General features: G+C 62.8%; 4 protein-coding genes across 13 annotated transcripts; 3 read left to right on the top strand and 1 right to left on the bottom strand.

Moving 5' to 3' along the window:
- Window positions 1-2,167: 2,167 nt before the first annotated feature.
- Window positions 2,168-12,774, top strand: MAP2K7 (mitogen-activated protein kinase kinase 7). Of its 3 annotated transcripts, none has more exons than XM_031660014.1 (12): window positions 2,168-2,451; window positions 4,202-4,249; window positions 8,155-8,296; window positions 8,463-8,529; window positions 8,659-8,772; window positions 8,852-8,971; window positions 9,118-9,225; window positions 9,311-9,490; window positions 9,579-9,659; window positions 9,776-9,918; window positions 10,479-10,524; window positions 10,628-12,774. In XM_031660014.1, exons 1-12 carry the CDS (start codon window positions 2,328-2,330, stop codon window positions 10,760-10,762), a joined length of 1,308 nt encoding a protein of 435 aa, XP_031515874.1. In that variant the 5' UTR covers window positions 2,168-2,327; the 3' UTR covers window positions 10,763-12,774. The 3 variants fall into 3 exon arrangements, with proteins under 3 accessions (XP_031515874.1, XP_031515875.1, XP_031515876.1); XM_031660016.1 differs by having other exon boundaries at window positions 2,311-2,451; window positions 2,831-4,249; XM_031660015.1 differs by lacking the exon at window positions 4,202-4,249 and having other exon boundaries at window positions 2,208-2,451.
- Window positions 12,775-12,827: 53 nt separating this feature from the next.
- On the top strand, window positions 12,828-17,315 carry TGFBR3L (transforming growth factor beta receptor 3 like). Of its 5 annotated transcripts, XM_017955023.3 has the most exons (7): window positions 12,828-13,219; window positions 14,659-14,795; window positions 14,874-15,194; window positions 15,722-16,106; window positions 16,299-16,371; window positions 17,045-17,057; window positions 17,133-17,315. In XM_017955023.3, the coding sequence occupies exons 1-5, from the start codon at window positions 13,153-13,155 to the stop codon at window positions 16,364-16,366; spliced, it is 978 nt and encodes a 325-aa protein (XP_017810512.1). In that variant the 5' UTR covers window positions 12,828-13,152; the 3' UTR covers window positions 16,367-16,371; window positions 17,045-17,057; window positions 17,133-17,315. The 5 variants fall into 5 exon arrangements, with proteins under 5 accessions (XP_017810512.1, XP_031515877.1, XP_017810511.1 ...); XM_031660017.1 differs by lacking the exon at window positions 17,045-17,057; XM_017955022.3 differs by having other exon boundaries at window positions 12,830-13,219; window positions 17,045-17,315.
- A 1,504-nt stretch (window positions 17,316-18,819) lies between these two features.
- SNAPC2 (small nuclear RNA activating complex polypeptide 2) lies at window positions 18,820-21,774 on the top strand. Of its 3 annotated transcripts, none has more exons than XM_003919389.5 (5): window positions 18,821-19,082; window positions 19,968-20,087; window positions 20,250-20,318; window positions 20,583-20,892; window positions 20,989-21,774. In XM_003919389.5, exons 1-5 carry the CDS (start codon window positions 18,900-18,902, stop codon window positions 21,306-21,308), a joined length of 1,002 nt encoding a protein of 333 aa, XP_003919438.2. In that variant the 5' UTR covers window positions 18,821-18,899; the 3' UTR covers window positions 21,309-21,774. The 3 variants fall into 3 exon arrangements, 2 of the variants coding, with proteins under 2 accessions (XP_021789525.2, XP_003919438.2); XR_004180398.1 differs by lacking the exon at window positions 18,821-19,082 and adding an exon at window positions 19,474-19,656; XM_021933833.2 differs by lacking the exon at window positions 19,968-20,087 and having other exon boundaries at window positions 18,820-19,082.
- A 107-nt stretch (window positions 21,775-21,881) lies between these two features.
- Window positions 21,882-24,699, bottom strand: CTXN1 (cortexin 1). 2 transcript variants are annotated; one of them, XR_004180399.1, is made up of 3 exons: window positions 24,498-24,691; window positions 23,177-24,092; window positions 21,882-22,975 (listed from the first exon to the last, which is right to left on the bottom strand). XR_004180399.1 is itself a non-coding variant. In XM_031660013.1 (2 exons), the coding sequence occupies exon 2, from the start codon at window positions 24,070-24,072 to the stop codon at window positions 23,824-23,826; it is 249 nt and encodes an 82-aa protein (XP_031515873.1). In that variant the 5' UTR covers window positions 24,073-24,092; window positions 24,498-24,699; the 3' UTR covers window positions 23,009-23,823. The 2 variants fall into 2 exon arrangements, 1 of the variants encoding a protein (XP_031515873.1); XM_031660013.1 differs by lacking the exon at window positions 21,882-22,975 and having other exon boundaries at window positions 23,009-24,092; window positions 24,498-24,699.
- Between the last annotated feature and the right edge of the window lie 57 nt (window positions 24,700-24,756).

The following is a 24,756-nucleotide window of genomic DNA, read 5'->3' as shown; positions in this document are numbered from 1 at the left end:
ACACCTGCTATAGAGGTGACATTTTTCCAAGGACAGGTAGGGACTTTGGTCTTGACTGTTCCTTGAGTGCTTAATAAATAATACTAATTATGCAAATTCTAGTTTTGATCTTTTATGTGCACTCCTGTCATTGTCTAAAACTGTTTATTAGGGCCAGACATAGTGGCTCATGCTTGTAAACCCAGCGCTTTGGGAGGCTGAGGTGCGAGGATCACTTCAGCCTAAGAGTTTGAGACCAACCTGGGCAACATAGTGAGATCTCATCTCTACAAAAACATACCAAAAACAGTTGGCCAGGTGTGCTGATGCGTGCCTGAGGTCCCAGCTACTAGGGAGGCAGAGTCAGGAGGACTGCTTGAGCCCAGGACCCAGGAGGTTGAGGCTGCAGTGAGCTGTGATTGCACCACTCCACTCCAGCCTGAGCAACAGAACAAGACCCTGGTTTTTTTTGTTTTGTTGCGTTTTTTTGAGATGGAGTCTGGCTCTGTCGCCCAGGCTGGAGTGCAATGGCACAATCTTGGTTCACTGCAACCTCCACCTCCTGGGTTCAAGCAGTTCTCTGCCTCAGCCTCCCAAGTAGCTGGCATCACAGGCGCCTGCCACCATGCCCAGCTAATTTTCGTAGTTTCACCATCTTGGCCAGGCTGGTCCTGAACTCCTGACCTCGTGATCCACCTGCCTCAGCCTCCCAATGTGCTGGGATTACAGGCGTGAGTCACTGCGCCCGGCCTGACCCTGTTTCTAAAAATAAGTAAATAAATAAATATTAACCTTTTATTTAGTTTGCTTTCAAAATGGAGTCTCGCCCTGTCGCTCAGCCTGGAGTTCAGTGGCGCCATCTGGGCAATCTCCCCCTTCCCGGTTCAAGCGATTCTCCTGCCTCAGCTTCCCGAGTAGCTGGGATTACAGGCGCTGACACACCATGCCTGGCTTTTATGTAATTTTAGTACACATGGGGGTTTTGCCAAATTGGCCAGGTTGGTCTCAAACTCCTGACCGCCCACCTCGGCTTCCCAAAGTGCTGGGATTACACGTGTAAGCCACCATGCTCGGCCAATATTAACCTTTTATTTCACGTGACCAAGTAGCACCCGTGTGCCAGAATCAAGGCTGAGTCTCTTGTTCTCAGAGCAGAGGCACAGAAGGCCGCCTGGAAGAGGGGACGGTACAGACCTCAGCACTACACTTGTGTGCGTTCCATCCACAAGTCGTCACCAGAGGAGTTCCGACAAGCCTGTAACACTCATCCCAAAGTGTTCCCTCGTTGGGCCAGAAGCTGGAAGGGTACTTGGCAGAGCCTGCCTGGCCCTGGCCACCTCCCAGGTGTCTCTGCAAAATCAGAACCTCCTTCTCGCATCTAAGAGCAGAGGGAAGCTGCTCTTGGGGGATCCCTGGGTTCCAGATGAGACATTTCCCCAGCACCCCTCGGACCACTTAAAGGAGTGGTTTAGGCTGCCGGGGACCCAGGCACGGGCACCTAACCCCAGGGCCCCTCCTCAGGAATTGTGCACGTGTAGGCGCTGGGCTCACGTTCCCGGTGCGAGAGAGATGACGGGAGGCGTCTTGAGGTTCCATGTGGGTCTGGCCAACAACTCTGGCCTTGGCCCCGTCCCCGAGGTCAAGGGTCACACCGTCGGGTTCCCACGGCCGTCCCCTCCCGCCTGGTTTCGGCCAACTCTGAGCCTGCTCGTACTGGCAAGAAGGAAAAGGGCTCTCGACGGAGCCTAATTACGGTGAGGAGGGGGCACCCCGCTGTCAGCAGGAGGCTAGGAGGCAATTAAGCACAAGAGGAATCCTAATAATGCACCATCAGTGAGGAAGGCATTCCGAAAGGACGCCCAAGCCGACCGTGAAAAGCGAGGGGGTTGAGGTTGCACCGCCGTGGAGACCAGGAATCGACTGCCGCTTGGGAAAGAGGTTCCAGAAATGCGCATGCGCAAAAGCCACGCGCGCGAACCTGGTTTCCCCTGCCTAAGCATGCGTACCGCTCTCACCGCCCACCGCCACCAGAATGGTGTTTCCTCGCAGCGCCTCTCTCTGGAGCGATCCGGAATTGGCGCATGCGCAGTACGGTGGCAGTGGCGAGGAAGGCGGGGGTTGCACGTTGCCTGCCTCGAGCTCTAGGTGGCGTCATCCTTCAGGCTGAGCCGAAGCACGCACGCGCGGAGGTTCGCACGCGGGGAAGGGCGGGTGCGCGCCGCGGGCATGCGCCGTGCGGGGCGAGACGGCGGCTCGGCGGGGTCATCCGGGCGCAGGCGCAGTGCGGTGTTTGTCTGCCGGACTGACGGGCGGCCGGGCGGTGCGCGGCGGCGGTGGCGGCGGGGAAGATGGCGGCGTCCTCCCTGGAGCAGAAGCTGTCCCGCCTGGAAGCAAAGCTGAAGCAGGAGAACCGGGAGGCCCGGCGGAGGATCGACCTCAACCTGGATATCAGCCCCCAGCGGCCCAGGCCCAGTAAGCACGGCGGCGTGGGGGAGGGGGCGGGCGGGGCGGGGCGCGCGCCGCGGGAGGCCCCGCCCCCGCCACAAGGCCCCGCCCCCGCTTCCGGGGCGCTTCGCGCTCCTCTCAGCCCCCCCGCTGTGGGCTCGCGGGGCGAGGGTCACGGTGACCCGGGGGGCGTGGGGCCGGCGAGCTCTGGGGGGGTTCGCACCCTCGGGGCCTGGGAACCCAGTCCCTGGACCCAGGAGAGGCCCCCAGCTGATGACCCGCCCCCATCGCCGTGATCCTCTGGATCGGGCTTCCCCGACTCCACGCGACCGTGACCACATCCAGGTCGCCCCGAAAACACAGACATGTGCCCTTTGACCTGATGTTACCACTCTCGTCATCTCAGGGACTGTCTGGCGCCCCCCTCCCCCGACCTGGGGGCTTGTCAGCCCCGTGCAGCGGACGATCTACGCACACGCGCACGCCTGGCCCGGGGACACCTGAGGTTACTTTACCACAGAGAGCCCCTCCCCAACTCTTCTGACCCGAGGATTCTCCCTCTCGCTCTCCCTGTGATCGTGTCTGGGGTGAGGGGATGGGGGGGGGGCTCCCTTCTCCCCTGCCCCCCGTGACAGTGACTTTGGCATTGGGCTCAGCAGACCCCCCTCCCACATACATCAGGCCCCCTCAAATCCCTGTGACCAGTTTCACTGTTACCATCTTGGTGAGCGTGTGGTGTCTGATCTCTCCAGAAATGCACATCGACCCCCAGCCAGCCCGGTGACTTTGTCACCTGTTTTCAAGTGATGGCTCCCCTTTCCTTCACACCCACACCCACCTACCTGATCTGGGGACACCTGAGGCCAGTGTGACTCTAGGCCTGCCCCCGACCCCCCAGCACACATCCTCCTGCTTTCTGATCAATCCCACCATCTCCGTACCTACTTCCCTGAAACCTTGTCATCCTAGATCAGTACCTCTCACTCTGCACACTCCTGGCTTGGGAACACTGACCATATCTAGTCTCTTGGCCTTTTGCCCAAGAGCCTGGTCTGTAAATCCTCTGGGCTGGAGGGAATCAGATTTTCAAACCCTGCGAACACCACCCCTGACCCGTGATCGTTTTTGTGTCTTTCTTGACCCAGTAAAATGCTCTCATGTGTCCTCTGATGTGACCTTTGTAGTTTATTTAGCTCTCTATGGAGTCATTAGGACAGACGAGAAAGGTACCCCCTTGTATGTGGGCACCCCACCCCATTCCCTGGTCACCCAGCCTGACCTTCACAACCTGACACTCTCCTGTCACTCTCTCTCCTGACCTGAGTCAGCATGGGTTCCTCCTTGGGGAATTTCTTGGGGGTCCAGAGAAATCATGGAGGTGGAGATTGTGGCACAGGACACTGCCTGGGACAAGAAGCCCAGCTAAGACACGGGTCCCTGCTAGCCCCTGGGGCTGCCCTCCCTGGCCCCTGAGTGGATGAGACAGGGTTGGGTCCAGGGTCCCCGGTGCCTTCATGGGTGGCCGTTCCCATGCAGAGCTAGGAGGCCGGTGGCAGGCAGGCCCCCGAGGAGTCCCCTCCAGGCGGCTGTACCTGTGTCAGCTCCATCCCATCCTCCCCGCCCTCCCCATCTCTGTCGGTTCCTGGCCATCTCTGCAGTTCGGTGCCTCCCCCCCTCCTCCTCGTTTATGATTTGATTTCTTTTCTTTTGGACGAATTGGTCGTTTCTGTTGTGATTTATCGTGGTGTTGTTTTTTTTCTTCCTTCTCCCCATCCAGTTATTGTGATCACTCTAAGCCCTGCTCCTGCCCCGTCCCAACGAGCAGGTACCAGCCTTTTTATCATCGCTGCTTGGACATCTGCACCATTGACCTAACCGCTGCCCCGGCCGCAGAATGGCGTCCCCCGGCCCCCATGCTCTGTGTGTGTCCCCATGTCCCTTCCCCTCTCACTTTCCTTCTCACTCCACTCAAGCAGCGGTCAGCCCAGCCCAGCCTCTTCTGTCCTCCCTCCTCCTCCCCCTCCCTTCCTCTCACCTCCATTTTGGACTCCCTGGAGGAGGAGGTGGGCTCCCCACTGAATGGGAGTCTATGGCGTTCAAGGGCGTGCACGCCTGTGTGTGTGTAACTGAAAGAGAAAGTCGGGCCTGGTGGGTGGCCTGTGCCTATGGATCCCTCTCAATAACTAGATGAACACATAGCACTCCCCCTCCCCGGGTGCCATAGCATCCCTGGGCGCCAGGGACACAGCAGTGAATAGAACAGACGGAGCCCCTCTCCTCTGTAGCGGGGGCTGTAGTAGGGGGGCCCATTGGACAGGGAGCACATTCCCACCAGAGAGAACATTCTAGCCGGGTGAGTGGCCCTGCAGGGGGCCAGCCTGGGGGAACCTCTGGAGAAGGTGGGCATTGAACAAAGCCGCTGGGGAGGCCTGGCACAGTGGCTCATACCTGTAATCCCAACACTCAGGGAGGCTGAGACAGGAGGATCATCTGAGCCCAGGAGGTCGAGGCTACAGTGAGCCATGATCACACCACTGCACCCCAGCCTGGGTGACAGAGCAAGATCCTGTCTCAAAAATTTAAAAAACGGGCCAGGCGCAGTGGCTGATGCCTGTAATTTCAGTATTTTGGGAAGCCAAGGAGGGTGGATGTCTTGAGGTCAGGAGTTCGAGACCAGCCTGACCAACATGGTGAAACCCTGTCGCTATTAAGAATGCAAGACATTAAGCCAGGCGCGGTGGCTCACACCTGTAATCCCAGCACTTTGGGAGGCCAAGGCCGGCGGATCACCTGTGGTCGGGAGTTTGAGACCCCAACATAGAGAAACCCCGTCTCCACTGAAAATACAAATCAGACGGGCATGGTGGCGCATGCCTGTAATCCCAGCTACTCGGGAGACCGAGGCAGGAGAATAGCTTGAACCCGGGAGGCGGAGGTTGCAGTGAGCCGAGATCGCTCCATTGCACTCCAGCCTGGGCAACAAGAGTGAAACTCCATCTAAAAAAAAAAAACATAAAAGAGATTAGGTGGAGGTTGCAGTGAACTCAGATCGTGCCACTGCACTCCAGCCTGGGCAACAGAGCAAGACTCCGTCTCAAAACAAAACAAAAAAAATGTAAAAAGCGTCTTGAAGGAGGTAGGGGGAGAGAAGACAGCCCTGCCCGGGCTCTGAGCGTAGTGCCAGCCTGTGGTGGGCATGCAGGCTGTGCCCCACGCCTGTGTTGGGAGAGGGAGTAGATGGGGTGCCTGGCCCTGTGAGTGACTGTGAGTGTGTGTGTGTCCGATGGGCAATGGGGACTCTGTCCCAGCTGCATGGGTGTTGGGTCCACAGCGGCATGCCCCGCGTGTGTGTTGTGCTTGTGTGCACTTGCACGGCGTGTGCGTGCATGTTGACATGGCAGCCTGCACACCTGTGGCTCCTGTCAGCAGACACGTGCCCTCCAGCCTCTCGCTCTCTCTCATCCATTCTTTCTCTCTCATCCTCACCCTCTTGCTGTCACTCCACCCTCCTGAGCTGCCATGTGGCCATCACCACCTCTGTGGCCTCTGTTCTCAGGGCCTTTGTGTACCTCCTTCCCCCAGTGCCTACCTGAGCCCTCCCTTCCATTCCCCCGTGCTCCAGTCTGTAGGCCAGCAGCCTCCTCCCCAGGCTCTGGGGCCGCCCTCAGAAGGCCTGGTGGGCTATGCCGGGGAGGGGGCCCACAGGACTCCTCGAGGGCTGTGGTCCTCACCCCCTGAGTGCAGGGCGGGAGTGGGACTCAGATACTCTCTGAGGGCGGGAACCACGCAGTGTCTCAAGAGACACCAGGTGCACAGGGGTTGGGGGCTGGGTGTGAGGGGAGCACAGGCCCTCGGGAGCCAGAAGAGGATCGGGGCTGTGGCTCGGGCCATGGACAGAGCAGAGGCACAGGGACCTGAAGAAGCAAAGGGGGGAACCTGGCCAACGCAGCGAGATCCTGTCTCTACTAAAAAGTCAAAGATTAGTTGGGCATGGTGGCGTGTGCCTATAATCCCAGCTACTCAGGAGGCTGAGGCAGGAGAATCACTTCAACCTGGGAGGTGGAGGTTGCAGTGAGTTGAGATCACGCCATTGCACTCCAGCCTGGGCGACAGAGTGAGAACCTATCTCAAAAAAAAAAAAAAAAAAAGCACCAGTGGGAGGTGACGTGGCGCTGTGGAGGCTGCAGTGGCCAGGACAGCGGGAGGGGCATGGGAGGTGAGGACTCTAGGCCAGTTAGGAAAGCTGGGCCTGGCTGTGTCTCCAGGTCCCCAGAGCCCTTCCCCAGCTCCTGCCTGGTCCTCCAGGAGGGGAGCAAGGGGACACAGCTCCTGCAGGGGCTGGTGGGACCAGGTAGGGGCAGTGCTGGGCCTCCTGATTGAGACTGAGGTCAGCGTCCTCCTGCCTCTCCTACTGGCTGAGATCAGGGTCCCAGGCACCCAGGGGAGGGACGGGGTTTAGCTGCCAGCATGGAGCGGGTCTGTCTGTTCGTGTTAGTCCCTGGGCACCAGTCACCAGGAGCCTGCAGAACTGTGGGGAGAAAAGGTGGACGAGGCAGGAGGAAGAGAGGGAGAGAGGGGCTTGTCCGTTGAGGGCTTTGGGAGAGCGGCAGGCCCCAGCCCCTGTGGGAGGGGCACCTTGGGAGGTGTGTGTAGCTGTTGTCAGGGCCTCTGGGATGTGAGGTGTCAGGATTGGCTCCTCTGGAGGCCACGTTGGCATCCCGGCCTCTGTTCCTGCACCCCATCGCCAGCCCAGCCAGGGAGACCCTAGCTCCTCCAGGAAGCTGCCCTCCTGTCCCAGGCCCCTCTCTGGCCTGTCTGTGCAGTGCCTCCTCTGGGCACCTGGGCCCAAGTCTTGGTTCCTGTCTGTCTGTCTGTCTCCTGCCCTCCCACCTCTAATGCTGCCTGCCCGCCCCAGGGTGCCCGCTGCCTGCCCGCCGCCTGCCCGCCCGCTGTAGCATGCCCGAGCTGCCCGCATGCAGGCTGCTGGATGAGCCAACCCTTGCCTGGCCCAGCATTGGCCCCACCTGGTCCCGCCAGCCCCTGCAGGAGCTGTGCCCCCCAACTCTCCTCCCAGATGATGCAGGCCCCCTGAGGTCCTGTCCTGCCCCCACGGGCCCCAGCTCTGCAGGCCAGGCCGGGAGGCCCCCGTGTCAGCCCACTGGCCCGAGGGGGCCCTCCCGACCCCGGAACAGAACATGGGGCAAGGCAGCCTGAAACCTGGGTCTCGTGCCCACTGCCTCCCCAGGGTGGCCCTGCTCGCTCTCGTCTGGGAGCCAAGTTTAGTGCTACCAGCAGAGCCACAGCCCGGGCCAGCCCCGGCAGGCACTCCACCCCCGCCTATCCAGCCTGTGGGCGCTGTGGTCCTGGGCCTGCTTCCTGGGCAGAAGTGGGAGGAAGCGCCCACACCTGTCAGGGAGGCTGCCCGGCCGAGGGACACCTCAGGTCCCCGTCTCGTTTCTCCGTTAGCGTAGACTTGGGGCTCCCTCTCCCCTGCCAGCCTCTTCCATTTCTTTCCACGTCAGGGGATGAGACAAGGGACCCTGAGGACAGTCTGGGGTGGGAGGGAGACCCCAGCTCCTCCAGCCCAGCAGGGCAGGGGCTGTGCCGGCCTAGCTAGGGAAGCCCAGGAGGGGAAGGTGAGGGTCCCGACCTCTCCCTGGAGTGCCAGATGTGGAGCTGAGACCAGCTGGGTGCTGACCCCTCCCCTGCCACTGGTTCTCACCCCCCCAGCCCTGCAGCTCCCGCTGGCCAACGATGGGGGCAGCCGCTCGCCATCCTCGGAGAGCTCCCCGCAGCACCCCACGCCCCCCGCCCGGCCCCGCCACATGCTGGGGCTCCCATCAACCCTGTTCACGCCCCGAAGCATGGAGAGGTGAGCCAGGGGCCCGGCAGGGTTGGGTGGGAAGCAGCATTGAGGGGCCACTGTGCCAGCCTCAGGAGGAGGGTGGTTAAACCGGTGAGAACCCCGGTATGGGGGGCTGGGGTGGCCAACCTAAGGTCAGGACCCACCTCCACCGGCACCTGCTCCGTGTCCCCAGCATTGAGATTGACCAGAAGCTGCAGGAGATCATGAAGCAGACGGGCTACCTGACCATCGGGGGCCAGGTACCACCTTCACTGTGGCGGGAGAGGGAGGAGGCCCAGCCAGGCTGGACCCATCCTGGGGGTGCCAGTGGGGGGCGGGGGGCGGTGACAGAGGCCCCGGGGACCCTCCAACCCTCCGTCTCCTCCCAGCGCTACCAGGCAGAAATCAATGACCTGGAGAACTTGGGTGAGATGGGCAGCGGCACCTGCGGCCAGGTGTGGAAGATGCGCTTCCGGAAGACCGGCCACGTCATTGCCGTTAAGGTGAGCCTTGGCGGCTACCCCAGCTGCGCCCCACACCCCGGGCCGGTGCTAAGGCTCCCCCCTGTCCCTGCCTGTGCAGCAAATGCGGCGCTCGGGGAACAAGGAGGAGAACAAGCGTATCCTCATGGACCTGGATGTGGTGCTCAAGAGCCATGACTGCCCTTACATTGTGCAGTGCTTTGGGACGTTTATCACCAACGTGAGTCCCCAACCATGCCAGGTGCCCCCTCCCCCGCACCCTGCAGGGTCTCCTCCTCCCTCACCCCCTGCCCCTTCCCAGGGAGCAGAGCCTCTGGGGGCTGGGCCAGAAGACACAGCTCCCCCGGGAACCCCCTCTTACTGCAGACGGACGTCTTCATCGCCATGGAGCTCATGGGCACCTGTGCCGAGAAGCTCAAGAAGCGGATGCAGGGCCCCATCCCCGAGCGCATCCTGGGCAAGATGACAGTGGCGGTGAGTGGCCGGGGGGGCGTGCACCGGGCAGGTGGCCTTGGGCCTGTGCCCCCGGTCACATGCACCCTCCTCTGCCTACCTGCAGATTGTGAAGGCGCTGTACTACCTGAAGGAGAAGCACGGTGTCATCCACCGCGACGTCAAGCCCTCCAACATCCTGCTGGACGAGCGGGGCCAGATCAAGCTCTGCGACTTCGGCATCAGCGGCCGCCTGGTGGACTCCAAAGCCAAGACGCGGAGCGCCGGCTGCGCAGCCTACATGGCGGTGAGTGGGGGCCCTGCAGCGGGGGAGGGGTGGGGCCTGGGAGCCCGGCCCAGACTTGGAGATACATCTTCTCCTCCTCCTTCTGTAGCCCGAGCGCATTGACCCCCCAGACCCCACCAAGCCAGACTATGACATCCGGGCCGATGTATGGAGCCTGGGCATCTCGTTGGTGAGTTAGGGCCCTGCCCCTTTTCTCTAGCCAGGAGTGAGGGCTTCTGGGGGACTCGGAGGGAGGAGAACACAAACCTGTCCTGGCCGGTCCAGCCCTGCCCATCTCCCTCCCAGGTGGAGCTGGCAACAGGACAGTTTCCCTACAAGAACTGCAAGACGGACTTTGAGGTCCTCACCAAAGTCCTACAGGAAGAGCCCCCGCTTCTGCCCGGACACATGGGCTTCTCGGGGGACTTCCAGTCCTTCGTCAAAGACTGGTGAGACCCTCCCTCCGCTTGGGAGGTCAGGGACAGCCCGCTGCTCTGGGCAGCTGGGGAGGCAAGGCGGGAGCGGAATGGAGGCCCCACCCTGGGATGGGTGGATGCGCCTGTGGGCGGGCTCGTGGCTGGTGGCTGCAGACAGGAGCTGGAGCTGGTACCTGGGGAGCCACGACCTGGGTTTGGACCTGCCCGAGGGGACAGCCAGCCCTGTAGCATTTGGCAGGGTGGCTGTGGGAGATTGTGAGCACGCTTCTGCAACAGACACAGCTACAAGTGCAGGAGGGCCATGTCTGATTCTCTCGGAAGCCCCACCCAAGTTTCTGGGGGACCTCAGCCAGCTCTGACCCCCGAAGTCAGGCCCTTGCCACCTAGCCAGGAGGCTCCGGGACTCACAGTTGCTCCCAGCCGTCAGCCGGGGTCCTGAGGACATCCACAGCTCCTTCCGCCACACACATCTTGGGGACCGCTGGCTTCTTGGGGAGGGCCTGACCACGGGGGTGGGACCAGCATCCCCTCCTGCCCTGCTCTCACATCTGTCTTCCGTTCTCTTCCTCTAGCCTTACTAAAGATCACAGGAAGAGACCAAAGTATAATAAGCTACTTGTGAGTACCTGGGGCCCTCCCAGTCCCTGTCCTGTCCCTGCAGCGGCGCGAGGCCCGGAGGGAAGACCCTCTCCTCCTAAGCCCCACCCCCTCGGGCCCACAGGAACACAGCTTCATCAAGCGCTACGAGACGCTGGAGGTGGACGTGGCGTCCTGGTTCAAGGATGTCATGGCGAAGACTGAGTCACCGCGGACTAGCAGCGTCCTGAGCCAGCCCCACCTGCCCTTCTTCAGGTAGCTGCTTGGCGGCGGCCAGCCCCACAGGGGGCCAGGGGCATGGCCACAGGCCCCCCTCCCCACTTGGCCACCCAGCTGCCTGTCAGGGGAGACCTGGGACCTGGACGGCCACCGAGGGCTGAGGACAGAGAGTGGGGGGTGCCCACCCACCCCCCTGCCCCGGGCCTACCAGGTCCCCGCCCTTCCCACCCCGGGGTAAGCCGGCCGTGTGCGTCCCCCGACAGACACTGTGAACGGAAGACAGCAGGCCGCGAACAGAGTCGCTGTTCATTCAGCCGCAGCCTCTGGGCCGGGGCGGCCCCCAGGGGCCAGGAGAGAGCCCCCGAGTCCCGCAGCCACCACGCTCCCAGCGTGCTGTGCCCTTCGCCACTCCCACGCACCTGTTTCTCCTCCGTCACCCTCTGTCCTCCGCTCTACCTCTCTGTCCTTGTCTGGCTCTCCCGTCACCCTCCCTGCCTCTGTCTCCTGGCCTGAGCCTGTGCCCAGCCACCTCCTGACAGGTCCCCTGGGTCTGCATAGGTCTCCCGTGGCGCAATGAGTCAGCGGCCCCCAGCCAGGCGGTGTGGGCATTGCCACTGCTGCCAGATGGGGCTGCGCGCGCTCTCTCTCTCTCTCTCTTTGATCTCAGGGGGTCCTTTTTGGAGTTTATTGTATTTTATTGTACTTGGTGGGGTGTTTGGGGTGGTGGGAGGAGAGCTTGTTCTCATGGGGTTTGTCGGTACCTTCAGAAACTTTTACCAAAGTCACGTTTAGCTGCTTGTCGTGTGGCCCCAACTGCCCTCGGGCACTGGGGGTCTGGGCTGGGGCCGCTGCTCTGGGGTCTCTGGGAGCCACAGCTTGGGGGTGAGTTGAAGACCTCAGGGGGTGCGGAAGGGTCTGCGGGGCCCTCACTGCACAGGATGGCCTTCAGGGAAGGTGGGCACGGGGCATGGCACAGAGCAGGTGACCGGAGGGAGTCGGTGACAGAGCGGGGCCAAGGGAGGGGTCCGGAGGGAGTCCGGGATCGAGGGCAGAGGGAGTGGATATGGGGGTTTGAGGACGTATGACAAGCTCCAGCAGGGGTGGGGGCCGGGCTGAGGGTGGGGGTGTGAGGCGGTCACCCCCATCGTGCCCTTGGCCGTTCCTCCACTCACCCACACCTGGCCCAGCCCATGTTGAGGTGCAGGACTGGGAAGGCCCGAGTGTGTGCACCGGGGGCCCAGGCCAGGTGCCCCCCGGAGCCCGCTGGGGTGGCCAGAGCAGGAGGGGGTGTGTTTCCTTTTTGTGGGTGTTGCATGCAAATCAAGTGGACAAGAAAAAATAAAAAAAAAAACAAGAAAAAAAAAAAATCCCGTAAAACCACAAAGAAAAACCAACACCAAAGGCGCAGAAGCCGGCTGGCTGTGGCGGGGGCAGCGTAGGTAGCATCCCTCTCCTCTCACCTAGCCTGTTGACTCTTGTTACGATATTCACAAAACGCCGCATGTTTAAAAAGTCATAGACGTCATCTTCTCTCTGCCCCCAGCGGGGAACGCCACCTTCTCTTGCCCCTTGGTCCGTTTGTCAGGGGCCAGGGGTCTGCTGGGTGGGGGTGCCAACAGGCCTGGCCCTTTTCTCCTCCCATGTCCAGCCATGGGGGCCTCTGCGGATTCCCGGAAGGTTGCATGGCTGGTCCCAGGACCAGCACAGGCCTGAGGCCGGGCTGCCTGGTTTTATTTTTATTTAACTTTATTTTCTGTTTTATGAGTGTGTGTCCGCCCACCCCCACCCCCTTCAGTGTTAAGTGGGGAGCCCTGGGGGAGTCTCTCCTGCCTCCCAGCCTCTCCCAAGACCTCCCCCCTCGTCACCAGCCATCCCTCTGGACCAGGCAGAGGGCGGACCGGGCGGGCAGGGGCCTGAGGGTGGCTCGGGCCAGCCCACCAGCCAATGGACCCATCCTCAGGCTGCCAGTGGCGCCCTGCCCCTTTTTAAAACAAAATGCCCACATTTGTAAACCCTTAGACGCTTGAGAATAAATCCCTCCCTTTTCTTCCACCGAGTCTGTGGTGTGTCATGGGCCTGGCAGGGCGAGGGGGCAAGGGGGTGGGTGTCGGGGGAGGCCTCTGCATTGAGGGGAGACTGAGGCAGGTTTGGGAGCTGAACGGGAGGTGTTTGTAGTGACTTGCCAATGGATATCAAGCAGCTGGTGTGAGGGACCCCCTACCCCCATTAGCCACAGGTCGGGCAGCAGAGGATCTCTTAATCCCTCCAGGCCTTGGACATTGGCTCTGGTGTCAGCCCCTCAGTCTGCCACCCCCGCTCCCTGCCTCCCTCCTGGCCAAGGACAGGGCCGCCTGCCCACGTGCGGGACCTGGGTGCAGCCCAGCTGGTGTCTGCTCTGGCCCCGAACACTCCGACTTCAGCTGGTCCAGCATGCCGGGCACCGTGCTACTGCTGGCCCTGCTCCCAGGGATCGCCACCTTGCCCAGCGGGCCACCTGGTAGGTATGAGCAGGGAGGTGACCGGTCTGTCATGCTTCTATCACTATGTCACCCTCTTTACTTTTTTTTTTGAGATGGAGTCTTGCTCTGCCACCCAGGCTGGAGTGCAGTGGTGCAATCTCGGCTCACTGCAATCTCCCCCTCCTCTGTTCAAGCGATTCTCCTGCCTTAGTCTCCTGAGTAGCTGGGACTACAGGCGTGCAACACCACGCCTGGCTAATTGTTGTGTTTTTTAGTAGAGACAGGGTTTGTCTATGTTGGGCAGGCTGGTCTTGAACTCCTGACCTCAGGCGATCCACCCGCCTCGACCTCCCAAATTGCTGGGATTACAGGTGTGAGCCACCGTGCCTGGCCGGTGTCACTCTTTTTCAACTAGACCTCTGGTCCTCTCGGGGTGGGGACGGGGCAGGGGAGTGGGATGGGGTCTCTGTCTTCCATCCCAAGGGTGGCTCACAGCCCCACTTCGGCAAAGCTCCCTGCAGCCACGGAGAGGGCCATTCTACCCAGGCACTCTTCAGAAGTGGGTATGTGGGGATGGATGAGGGGGCTCATGCCTGTAATCCTAGCACTTAGGGAGGCTGAGGGTAGAGGATCGCTTGAGACCAGGAGTTCCAGACCAGCCTGGGCAACATAGAACCCTTATGGCCATGTTGGCGAGTGTCTGTGGTCACAGCTACTGGAGAGGCTGAAGCAGGAGGATGACTGGAGCCCAGGAGGTGGAGGCTGCAGTGAGCTGTATTCGCACCACTGCACTCCAGCCTGGGCGATAGAGGGAGACCCTGTCTCAGAAAACAAGGAAAATGGATGTGCAGGCATCTTTCGTATTTGGAGATTATCCGTTTTACCAGGACCCCGCTCAGCACCTCCTGAAGGCAGACATCAGTGTGTGTGTAGGGGCACTGAGAGGGGAGGGGACCCCATGGCTGCCTTAGCCTGGACAGGTGGAAGCGTCTCAGATCTTGGTGGCCTGGCTGGGCTTTGGCTGTGCCCAGGAGAGCCTCTAGGGAAGGTATCCTCTTCACTTCCCTTCCTCGTTGGTGACAGCACCCATGTCCCCTTAGAAAGGGGAACCGTCGGTCCTGCTGCGTCCCCAGGAGCAGCCCTGGGGAAGGTGGGGGAGCTCTGACTTCACCCAGCCGGACCCCACCATCGGGTGCTCCTCACCGCGTCTCTTCCGCCCCAGGGAGGCCTTCGCCAGCTTCGGAGGCTTCTCTAGGGGCTCATGGCTCTGCAACCGGCTCAGCTGCTGGGCTGTGCGGGTCCCAGGGGTCGCCGGGGGCACATCACCGTCAGGGGGAACGTGGCGGGGAGCCCGTCATGGGTGAATCCGCCGCCGCAACTGCATCCCTTTTCCAAAGGCGGCGGCGGGGGCGAGGTGGTCCGGTCACTTTTCCCAGAGGCCTAAAGGGCAGCCCTCCCCACCCCCACCTCCCGCCAGCACCCCCGTTCCCCGCGGCGCCCGGCCCGTGGCTGCGCAGACCCCTCTTCAGTCTGAAGCTGTCTGACACAGAGGACGTCTTTCCGCGCCGCGCGGGGCCGCTCGAGGTCCCGGCCGACAGCCGCGTGTTCGTGCAGGTGGGGGCCCCGCGGACACCAGGGGCGGATGGGGGCCGGTGGGGACGGGCAATCCGTGATGGCGCCTCCATCCCCCAGGCGGCATTGGCCCGTCCCTCCCCGCGCTGGGGCCTGGCCCTGCACCGCTGCTCAGTGACGCCGTCCTCACGCCCGGCCCCGGGGCCCGCCCTGGCTCTGCTGCGCGAGGGCTGCCCCGCCGACACCTCTGTCGCCTTCCCGCCACCGCCGCCGCCGAGCCCGGGTGCCACCCGCCCCGCGCGTTTCAGCTTCCGCCTGCGCCCGGTCTTCAACGCCTCGGTGCAGTTCCTGCACTGCCAGCTGAGCCGCTGCCGCCGCCTCCGGGGAGTCCGCCGGGCGCCTGCGCCTCTGACGCCGCCGCCGCCGCCGCCGCCATCGCGGGTGCGCGGGCGCAGAGCTTGGAATCAGGGCGCCGGGGTCCTTCGGGGACTGGGCACGAGCGACTCTGGCAGTGGAAAGGGGATACTCTTGGGGTCTGAGGATCTGGAGGTGGGGAGAGGTGGGGCGGAGGGGCCATCTCTGCCGACAGTTTCTCCGGGGACAGTGTGGACACTGGGTTCCCCCATGGACAGCTCTAGAATCCTTCAGGGCTGGGGGTTGGATGCAGAAGACCACTCAGGGGACACATTTCTGGGAACTTGGTGCTGGGCCTCACACGCTAGGTGCTGGGAGACCCGGCCCATGCAATCTTGTGGGGCTGGGATTTGGGGTCCTTAGGGGCTGGGCGGCTAGCCACTTGTATGAGTAGGGGCTGGGCTCAGGGATCCCTAAGGGGCCGGATTTCCAGGGGTCCCATCTTGGCTGTGGTGGAGAGCGGGACTCAGGTCTCTCTTGGGGGCCCTGGGGACCAGAGCCACGATCCCGGTGCCCTGATGTCCCCGTCTCTTCCCCACCTTCCTCTCCCCCAGTGTCTGCCTCAGGACGAGGCGTGCGCCGGCACTGGCAGTGGCAGCGCCGAGGGTCTGGCTGCCGACGGCCCCCACCTGCACACGCTGACGCAGCCTATCGTGGTCACCGTGCCGCGGCCGCCCCCCAGTGAGCACGCAGTCCTCCTCCGCAGGGAGCCGTGGGGCGGCAAAGGGGGTGGGAAGGACACCTGGGACCTGGAACCAGTCAGCGTGACTCTTCCCACAGGGCCGCCCAAGAGTGTCCCCGGCCGCGCCGTGCGCCCTGAGCCTCCCGCGCCGGCCCCTGCGGCCCTGGAACCCGCGCCAGTGGTGGCGCTGGTGTTGGCAGCCTTCGTGCTGGGCGCCGCACTGGCTGCCGGGCTGGGCCTTGTCTGCGCGCACTCAGGTACCCACCTCCGCCAAGCCGGGTCCCCAGTCTAATCCCGTGCGTCGGGACCCGGGGCGACGCGATCCCGCCTGTGGGGCCTGATCAGCCCTAGCTAGGCCTGCCTCCGCGATGCCCGCAGCAGCCCCCAGAGGCCGCCCTTAGCCTGGCGTGGTGCGCAGCAGCCCTTCTGCAGCTCGCCTCTACTTCCAGCGCCCCCGGCTCCCGGCCCGCCCGCGAGAGCCTCGCCCAGCGGTCCCCAGCCCAGGAGGCCCCAGTGAGGAAGGTAGGTATGGAGATGGAGGAAGTTAGGGGAGGGAGGAGATGACAGTGACGCTTCCTAGCGCTTAGTTCGTGCCAGGCACTGAGGTTTTTGGGGTTTTTGTTTGTTTGTTTGTTTGTTTGTTTGTTTGTTTTTGAGAGGGAGTTTCGCTCCTGTTGCCCAGGCTGGAGTGCAATGGCGCGATCTCGGCTCACCGCAACCTCTGCCTCCCGGGTTCAAGCGATTCTCCTGCCTCAGCCTCCTGAGTAGCTGGGATTACAGGCATGCGCCACCACACCCGGCTAATTTTGTATTTTTAATAGAGATGGGGTTTCTCCATGTTGGTCAGGCTGGTCTGGCACACCTGACCTCAGGTGATCCTACCGCTTAGGCCTCCCAAAGTGCTGAGATTACAGGCGTGAGCCACTGCCCCCAGGCACTGTTGTCAATGTTTTACGCCTATGAACTAACTTAATCCCCTTAACCTCCAGGCGGACACTATTATAATCCCCATTTTAGAGACGAGAATAATGAGGCATTCTCTGAATTAAGTAGCTTGTCAAAAGTCACAATACTGGGTGGAGCTTGGATTCGAACTCAGGCAGTGGGTCCAGCCAGGAGCATGAGGTGGGGAGAGGCATTACACGAGGAGAACTCAGCATTCAGACCCGGCTCCCACTCTCACCCCGGCATACAGACCGATGGAAGAGGTCAGTGGTCTGCTGGGAAGGGAGGTGGCCCGCGTAGCGTCCCCTCTCTTGCTGAGCCTCAGCCACCCCTCCCAGAGATGGTGCGCCCCCAACGTGGTCCGGAGATACACCCAGCTACCGCTTCGGGACCAGGACCAACAGGACCGGACCCGCCTCCCTGGACCTCGGACCTGATGGGGCCACGACCCCTGTGCTTCTCTCCTCCCCGTCCCTCCCACCCACCTGTGCTCAAAATAAACCTCTGGATTGACGGGCTAAGTTCTGGTGCAGTCAGTGAGCGCGCAAGGTGCGGGGTGGGAGATGGGTGGGGAGGCTTGGGGAGAAAGCTGGGAGTAGGACTTGGGGAGGATTCCTGAGAAATCCTGATTTAGAGGGGTGGAGCCTGGGGACGGGGCCCATACGCCCACATACCCGTGTGCACTCCCGGGTCATGGGAGACTCTAGGGCGTTTTGTCTCAAACAGAAAGCGACACCTGGCCGAGCGCGGTGGCTTAAACCTGTAATCTCAGCACTTTGGGAGGCCGAGGTGGGTGGATCACTTGAGGTCAGGAGTTCCAGACCAGCCTGGCCGACATGGTGAAATCCCGTCCCTACTAAAAAAATACAAAAAAAGAATTAGCTAGGGCGTAGTGGCGCGTGCTTATAATCCCAGCTGCTTGGGAGGCTGAGACAGGAGAATCGCTTGAACCCAGGAGGCGGAGGTGGCACTGAGCCAAGATCGCGCCATTGCACTGCAGCCTGGGCAACAAGAGCAAAAATCCACCTAAAAAAAAAAAAAAAAAGCGACACCCAACCCCACAAGAGTAAGTTTAAAATAAACCCTCCCCCTTCCTCTTCTCCTTACCCGGACAACTGCCCATCTGCCTCCTGCGATCTTCCTCAAGCCAGGCCTTCTCTGCTCTCCACTACCCCCACCCGGACCCTGCCCTTGCTCGGCCTCGATCTTCTGCCTCTGCTCCGGTCTACTCCTGCTCCAGTCTCCTCTTAGATTGTCAGTCTAGTCTAGAGCTCCTTAAATCTCTCTTGCCTTATACAGGCAAGAGTGGGACTATCAGCCCCAGGCTACAGAGGAGGAAACTGAGGTTAGGCAAGGCTAAATCACTTGCCCAAAGTCCCCAGGCCTGTCTGACCCCAGAGCCCAGCTTCTTGACCACGACTGGATCTTCGGACTTGACCTTTCAGCCAGAACCCACCCCTCTGCGAGAAGCAAAGTACACAGTAGTAGCTTCATGAGTTAGTCCAGCAATAGAAGGAGGGCACGAGATCCAAGGTGTCGTCCCCACTTTTTATTTTTTTTTATTTTTTTATTTTTTTTTTTTTTTTTTTGAGACGGAGTCTCACTCTGTCGCCCAGGCTGGAGTGCTGTGGCCGGATCTCAGCTCACTGCAAGCTCCGCCTCCCGGGTTCCCGCCATTCTCCTGCCTCAGCCTCCCGAGTAGCTGGGACTACAGGCGCCCGCCACCGCGCCCGGCTAGTTTTTTGTATTTTTTAGTAGAGACGGGGTTTCACCGTGTTAGCCAGGATGGTCTCGATCTCCTGACCTCGTGATCCGCCCGTCTCGGCCTCCCAAAGTGCTGGGATTACAGGCGTGAGCCACCGCGCCCGGCCCGTCCCCACTTTTTAAATGAGATAAAGTGCAGGCTGAGGGTCTCCTTGGCCCCGCCCCAGTTCCAGTGCTGATCCCCCCCCTTCACTTCCATTGGGGCGGGTCCCCAGGCCTGCAAAGGCGGAGCCACACCCCCACGTGCGTCCGCCTCCGCTTGGTGCTTTCTGGCCTCGGCGGCCCCCGTAGCTCCGCCCGCCGGAGACCTGCCTTACAGCGCCTGCGTCTTTCTGACCGGCATGAAGCCACCTCCCAGGCGGCGAGCGGCCCCGGCGCGCTATCTGGGCGAGGTGACCGGTCCCACGACCTGGAGCGCTCGCGAGAAGCGGCAACTAGTGAGACTCCTGCAGGCGCGGCAGGGCCAGCCGGAGCCGGACGCCGCCGAGCTGGCCCGGGAGCTGCAGGGCCGGAGCGAGGCTGAGGTGAGAGGCGGTTCTCGGGACCAAAACCAGGCTGGAGACGGGGCTAGGGTAGGGCGTAGAGTGGGCGGGGCTGCGGCAGGAGCCGGCGGGGCGGGGCCAGGAATGTAAGCGAGCGGAGCTGTGGCGTGGGGCTGAGGGGCGGGGCGTTAGTGGGTGAGCCTGGGCTGGGTGAGGGGCGGGGCGTGGGCGGGAAGAGAACAAGGCGTAGGGGCGGGGCGAGCTTGGGAGCAAGACGTGGGCGGGGCATAAGTGAAGCGGAGGGGCGGGGCGATGCTGGGGGCGAGGCGTGCGTGCCGCTGAGGGTTGGAGAGCGGGTGAGTGGTTTGAGGGGCAGGGCGAGTCTGGGGGCGGGGCTTGGGCGGGATAAGAGCAAGACTTAAGGGCGGGGCCATTTTGGGAGTAAGGCGTGGGCGGGGCGTGGGTGGGATGAGTGCAAGCTTTAAAGGCGGGGCGAGCTTCGGAGTAATGCGTGGGTGGGGCGAGGGCGAAACGGGCGGAATGAACTGGGAGTAAGATGCAGCCGAGGCCAGTCTTGAAAAGCAACGCATGCTGTTAGACAGGATACGAGCTTGAAGTGAGAGTCAGGGAATGGGGAAGAGGGGACGAAGAAGGGAGTTGAACGGGGTAGTAGCCAGCATAGGGTTGGGCCCTGGGCTCCGTGAAGGAGCCGGAACTGGCCTGGGCCTTACACCTTCCTTAGGTAGCTGGTCAGACTCTGGATGGGGTAGGGGCCTTGGCGGTCACTGGGACTCCTAACACCGGGCTAGCAGGAGACTAAGGCGCAGTAGCGGGGCCCAGAGCAGGCAAGGGAGCAGGCTTTGGCTTCTCTGCTGCAGCCCTGAGCTCATAGAAGCCTCATTCGGCCTCCTCCTCTTTCCTTTCTAGATCCGGGTCTTCCTCCAGCAGCTCAAGGGCCGCGTAGCCCGGGAGGCCATTCAAAAGGTGCATCCGGGTGGCCTTCAGGGACCAAGGCGCCGGGAGGCACAGCCCCCAGCCCCCATAGAGGTGAGGCAGATGAACAGGGCGAGGCTGTCCAGGGCAGGTCCCTGGTGCGTAGGTGGGAGTTGTGGAGGATAACCTGATTAGGGGATCCCCAGGAGGGGCAGGGCTTGGGGGGCCCTTGCAGGCTGATCCCTGGGCTGACCTTGTACCTCTGGCTTCACTCAGGTCTGGACGGATCTGGCTGAGAAGATAACAGGGCCACTGGAGGAAGCCCTGGCAGTGGCTTTCTCGCAGGTACGGCCATCCCCCAAGGCAGGTCGGGGCGTCCCAGAGGACAGGGTCACTGGGCCAAATCATGTGAACCTGGGTCCTGGGCCCTTCCTGTTGCCAGCTCTGTGGCCTCCATCAGTCACTGGACACCTCGAGCCTCAGTGTCCCTGGCTCTGAGGCCATCTCCTGTCTGAGCAGCATCTTAGGGTGGCCGAGAGGATGGGGGAATGTGTAGACGGTGAGAGGACTTTCTAGCTTCCCTTACTCCCTGATTGTTCTGCCTGCCAGGTGCTCACCATCGCAGCCACGGAACCGGTCACCCTCCTGCACTCCAAGCCCCCCAAGCCCACGCAGGCCCGTGGAAAGCCGCTGCTCCTGAGCGCCCCTGGAGGGCAGGAAGACTCTGCCCCTGAGATACCTAGCTCCGCCCCTAAGGCACCTAGCTCCACCCCCGACACTTCTGACCCTGCCCCTGAGAAACCTGCGTCCTCGGCTGGTCCCTCCACTGAAGAAGACTTCGCTGTGGACTTTGAGAAGATCTACAAGTACTTGTCCTCTCTCTCCCGAAGTGGCCGCAGCCCTGAGCTCTCAGCAGCTGGTGAGAAGGATGAGGGAGGGCGCAGAGGCAGAGGGATCGGGGTCCCTGGCGGCAGGTAAGGGTGTCTCCTTACCCCTCCCCTCCATCCGTCACTAGAGTCGGCTGTGGTCCTCGACCTGCTCATGTCACTTCCAGAGGAGCTGCCCCTCCTGCCCTGCACAGCCTTGGTTGAGCATATGACGGAGACGTACTTACGTCTGACAGCCCCCCAGCCCAGCCCCGCTGGAGGGAGCCTGGGGCCTGCTGCTGAGGGGGATGGGGCTGGCTCCAAGGCACCAGAGGAGACCCCCCCAGCCACCAAGAAGGCCGAGCCCAGCGAATTGAAATCGTCCTGGCAAGCAGCTGGGATCTGTCCCCTGAACCCATTCCTGGTGCCCCTGGAGCTTCTGGGTCGGGCAGCCACCCCTGCCAGGTGAGGGGCATGGCGGGCAGGAGGCACACCAGGCCCCCTGCCCTGGCCCTCGGTTCTGCTCGGCTGGCACTGGCTCTTTCTGAGGATCCCGTCGTGTGGGAATGTCCCTGATACAACGCTCAGCTGTGGGGCCTCTGAGATGCCCCACACTTTGGGGGTTTCAGAAATGGAACCCCCGTTGTACAGGGGTTCGGTGGGGGTTACGGGACTCCACTCACAAGCCTCCCGACCTCCAGGACAGGCGGACAGGGCTGGCCTCCCCCAGTCCCCAAGCCCCACTGTGCCTTGTTGTCTGCTGGGGGCCACAGCTGGCACTGCACACCGTAAACGCTCTCATACGTTTCCCCTTCCTGTACCTCATCTTCACTTTCTTCAACTGACCAGTCGTGGATACTACTACCTGCTGCCAGCTCCTTCCCCTTCCCGGCGGTATTCTGTGACCATGAATAAAGTCCTCATTATTCTCTTTCTCTTTCGCCTGTGACTTAAAGATAGAAGTGGGGCCCCTGAAGTGTCAGAGCTTGGGGTCACAGGGCTGGGGTGTGTGCCAGGGAGGAGAGCTGCCAGCTGTCTGGTCTGATGAGGCCTGGGGTGAGGAGCCCCTTGGTTACTGTAGAGCTGACAAGTGTGGATGGGAAGGGGAGAGCCGGCAGGGTACCTTGGGGACAGGTGTCAGGGATGGGTTTCAGAGTAGGGCAAAGTCACATGGCACTGGTGGAGGGGAGAAGGCAGCAGAGTGGGGGTGGCCCGGCGGAAGGAGTCAAGCCCCAGGCTAGGGGGCTAGAGGAAGAAAGGGGTGGGCTGTCCCAAGTGGCAGGAGGCTGGTGGGAGTGGAATGTGTCCCCTGGGGTATCCTTGGGACCTCAAGGATTCCTAGAAGGCAGGGAGGGAGGGGCGCTGGAGTCAGGGCTGACCTCAAATCCCTGGGGGTGCTGGGTCCCCGCTTGGGGCTCCCTCCATCAGCCTCACCTGCCCTGTAGGTGTGGACTGGGGGTCGGGTCCGAGGGAGGGAAGCAGATGTCCTCCCACGGCACCGCGCCCTACGCCCAGCTAGTAATCCAAGTGGGTAAAATTCTGTTCGCGGAGTCTGCGTTCACCCAGCCTTCCTTTTATAGAAACGCTCATTTCTCCCCACACATACTGCACACGGCTCCCCGGGGGTTGCACATCTCCTGGGAGGGCCTTGGAGCGCAGCCAGCCCACTCCGTCCGTGGTCACCGTTCCACCACGCCAGACTCACAAACGCTGCCAACGGTGGTGGGCAGGGGGAGGAGGCTTAGGCTGCAGGTACAGTCGTCGGAGCCTCCCTACAGGGCTGGTGGAGGGTGTTCCTCCCAGCTCCCCGCAGGGCTGTCTCTCTCTCACCACCCCCAGAGCCTCCCCAGGTCAACAGAATTGTGTGTGGAGGGGAGGGAGGGAGCTGGGGATATCGAGATGGTTACACATCAGCCCCGCAAAGCCGGTGAAAGGGCTTGTGATCTTGCAGTCCTGGGAAGCTTTAAAAACATGCAGAAGCCAGACCTAGGTTCCACTTCCAGCCCTACCAGACTCTAGCCATGTGACTATGGGGCAAGGAAGTCACTGGAGCTGCCGGCCCTCGGTCTCCTGGCCTGTAGAATTGGGATGCTAACGGGGCCTGGCTGATTCTCACCATCCCGAAGAGGAGATAGGCTATAAACAGGAGGTGCCAACTCAGCACGCTGCTTGGCATGCAGTAAGCGCTCAATAATAGCTTTTATTATCATGTTCGGCTCAGAGGCAGGGAGTAGAACGGCATGGGAGGGCTGCGGGAGGCACGGCAGGGGAGTCGGCGGGAAGTGGCAGGAGGGCGGATGGGGGGCAGCGGTGGGCACCGGGGCAGGGCGCGCTGACCTGTCCATGGGCCCGGGTTGGGGGCAGTAATGATCCTGCCCACACTCTCCCGCCACGGCAGGAGCCACGCATCCTCGACACAGCCGCCATGGCAGGCCTTCGGGCTCCGTCTCCGGGACAGGCGGTGCAGGGCAAATTGGTATGCAGTGTCTGCCCCGTGGGCCCGAGAGAGCCTGCCCCGCAGGGCCAGAGCCCAAGGACGGGCTCAACACTCAGTCAAGGTGGGGTTGACGACGGCCAGACAACAGGGGAGGGAGGAGGGACAAGGGGGTCCCCACTTCCAGGAAAGCACAATAGCAGAGCCACTTACACGCTGGGGAGGGGGCTGTGCGGGGGTCCTCCTCCCTCCTGGGATTCAGAGGCGGGGGGCGGGGGGCGGGGGGCGGGGGCCAGCCGGGCGGGTGAGATGCGCAGAGAGGAAGGGACAGGGCGGATAAAGGCACGAGGTGGGGTTCCGGCCAGGCCAGGAGGGGACATGGGAGGGGTCTCGAGGGGGAACGGCTGGGCTTCTCCCAACTCCCTCCCCCTCTACCCGGGGCAGGGAGCTCCGAGGCGGGATCCTGAACGCAGTCCTGGCCCCGCGGCGCCCCCCGCAGGGCCGACCCTCGGAGACCCAGTGCAGGGCCGGCTGGGGGGCGCCGCGCCCCTCACACCAACGCGTAGTCGAACTGCCCGCGCTCGAGCGCCTCCTTGTGGTCGGTCCAGGACGAGGCGGGCATGCGGCTGTAGGGGTCGAGCAGGATGCGCACGCAGCGCACCATCAACAGCACCAGCACCACGAGCAGGCAGAGCACGAAGGCGAACACTGTGCGCTGCTCCGCATCCAGGCCCGCGCCCACCGGGGGCCCCGTCGACGGCGGCAGGGGCTCCGGCGACAGCGTCCACGTCGCGCTCATGGCTCACATCGCCGCGCGCCCTGCGGAGGAGGGGACCCGCCCGGGGCGCCTGGGATGAGGCTGCGCCCTCCCTCCCGCGCCTCCTCCGCTTCGCCCCCTCCCGCCGCCGCCGCCGCCCCCCTTACCGTGCCCGACCCCATCCCCCGCCCGCGCCTCGGTCCCCGGGCTACGCCCATGCCTGGCCCGCCGGATCGCCGCCACCAGCACGCGGGGACCCAACTCTGGCCGTGCGCGCAGGTGGGGGCGCGGAGAGCCGGGAAAGGGAGCCGGCCCAGCCCGGGCCGCACACAACAGGTGCGAACGACCGGCCGCGGCCCGGGTGCGCGGCGTGGGGACGGTCCCCGCGGCCCCTGCCCCCCGCTCCCTTTGTTCTCGGCGGCCCGGGACCCCCTCCCCCACCGCCCCCGCCCCGGCGCGCCCCTCACCCTGGCTTCGACCCGGACGGGGACCGACCGCCCGGCGGCCGCGCTCTCTCCGGGACCCCGGCGCCGGCTCCGCGTTCGGCCTCTCCCCGGCAGCGGCGGCGGCGGCCCGGGCTCCGACTCAGCCCACCCCACCCGCCCCTGGAGCGGCGGAGACCGAGGCAGGCGAGCAGCGCGCGAGCCGGGCCGCCGCGGCTGTTCCCATGGCGACGGGGGCGGGGCCGCCGCGGGGGGCGGGGCTGCGGGGGGCGGAGGCTGCGCA

The sequence above is a fragment of the Papio anubis genome, chromosome 20, assembly GCF_008728515.1.
Source record: "Papio anubis isolate 15944 chromosome 20, Panubis1.0, whole genome shotgun sequence".
NCBI lineage: Eukaryota > Metazoa > Chordata > Mammalia > Primates > Cercopithecidae > Papio > Papio anubis.
The sequence above is the reverse complement of the archived record's forward strand: the minus strand, read 5'-3'. Positions and strand labels throughout refer to the sequence as shown.

Coding starts and splice junctions, on each gene's coding strand:
- MAP2K7 (XM_031660014.1), top strand. CDS start 2,328: ATGGCGGCGTCCTCCCTGGAGCAGAAGCTGTCCCGCCTGGAAGCAAAG. Junction 2,452..4,201: donor CCCCCAGCGGCCCAGGCCCA/GTAAGCACGGCG, acceptor CTCCCCATCCAG/TTATTGTGATCACTCTAAGC. Junction 8,297..8,462: donor ACGCCCCGAAGCATGGAGAG/GTGAGCCAGGGG, acceptor CCGTGTCCCCAG/CATTGAGATTGACCAGAAGC.
- TGFBR3L (XM_031660017.1), top strand. CDS start 13,153: ATGCCGGGCACCGTGCTACTGCTGGCCCTGCTCCCAGGGATCGCCACC. Junction 13,220..14,658: donor CTTGCCCAGCGGGCCACCTG/GTAGGTATGAGC, acceptor ACCTCCCGCCAG/CACCCCCGTTCCCCGCGGCG. Junction 14,796..14,873: donor ACAGCCGCGTGTTCGTGCAG/GTGGGGGCCCCG, acceptor TCCATCCCCCAG/GCGGCATTGGCCCGTCCCTC.
- SNAPC2 (XM_003919389.5), top strand. CDS start 18,900: ATGAAGCCACCTCCCAGGCGGCGAGCGGCCCCGGCGCGCTATCTGGGC. Junction 20,088..20,249: donor AGCCCCCAGCCCCCATAGAG/GTGAGGCAGATG, acceptor GGCTTCACTCAG/GTCTGGACGGATCTGGCTGA. Junction 20,319..20,582: donor TGGCAGTGGCTTTCTCGCAG/GTACGGCCATCC, acceptor TCTGCCTGCCAG/GTGCTCACCATCGCAGCCAC.
- CTXN1 (XM_031660013.1), bottom strand. CDS start 24,072: ATGAGCGCGACGTGGACGCTGTCGCCGGAGCCCCTGCCGCCGTCGACG.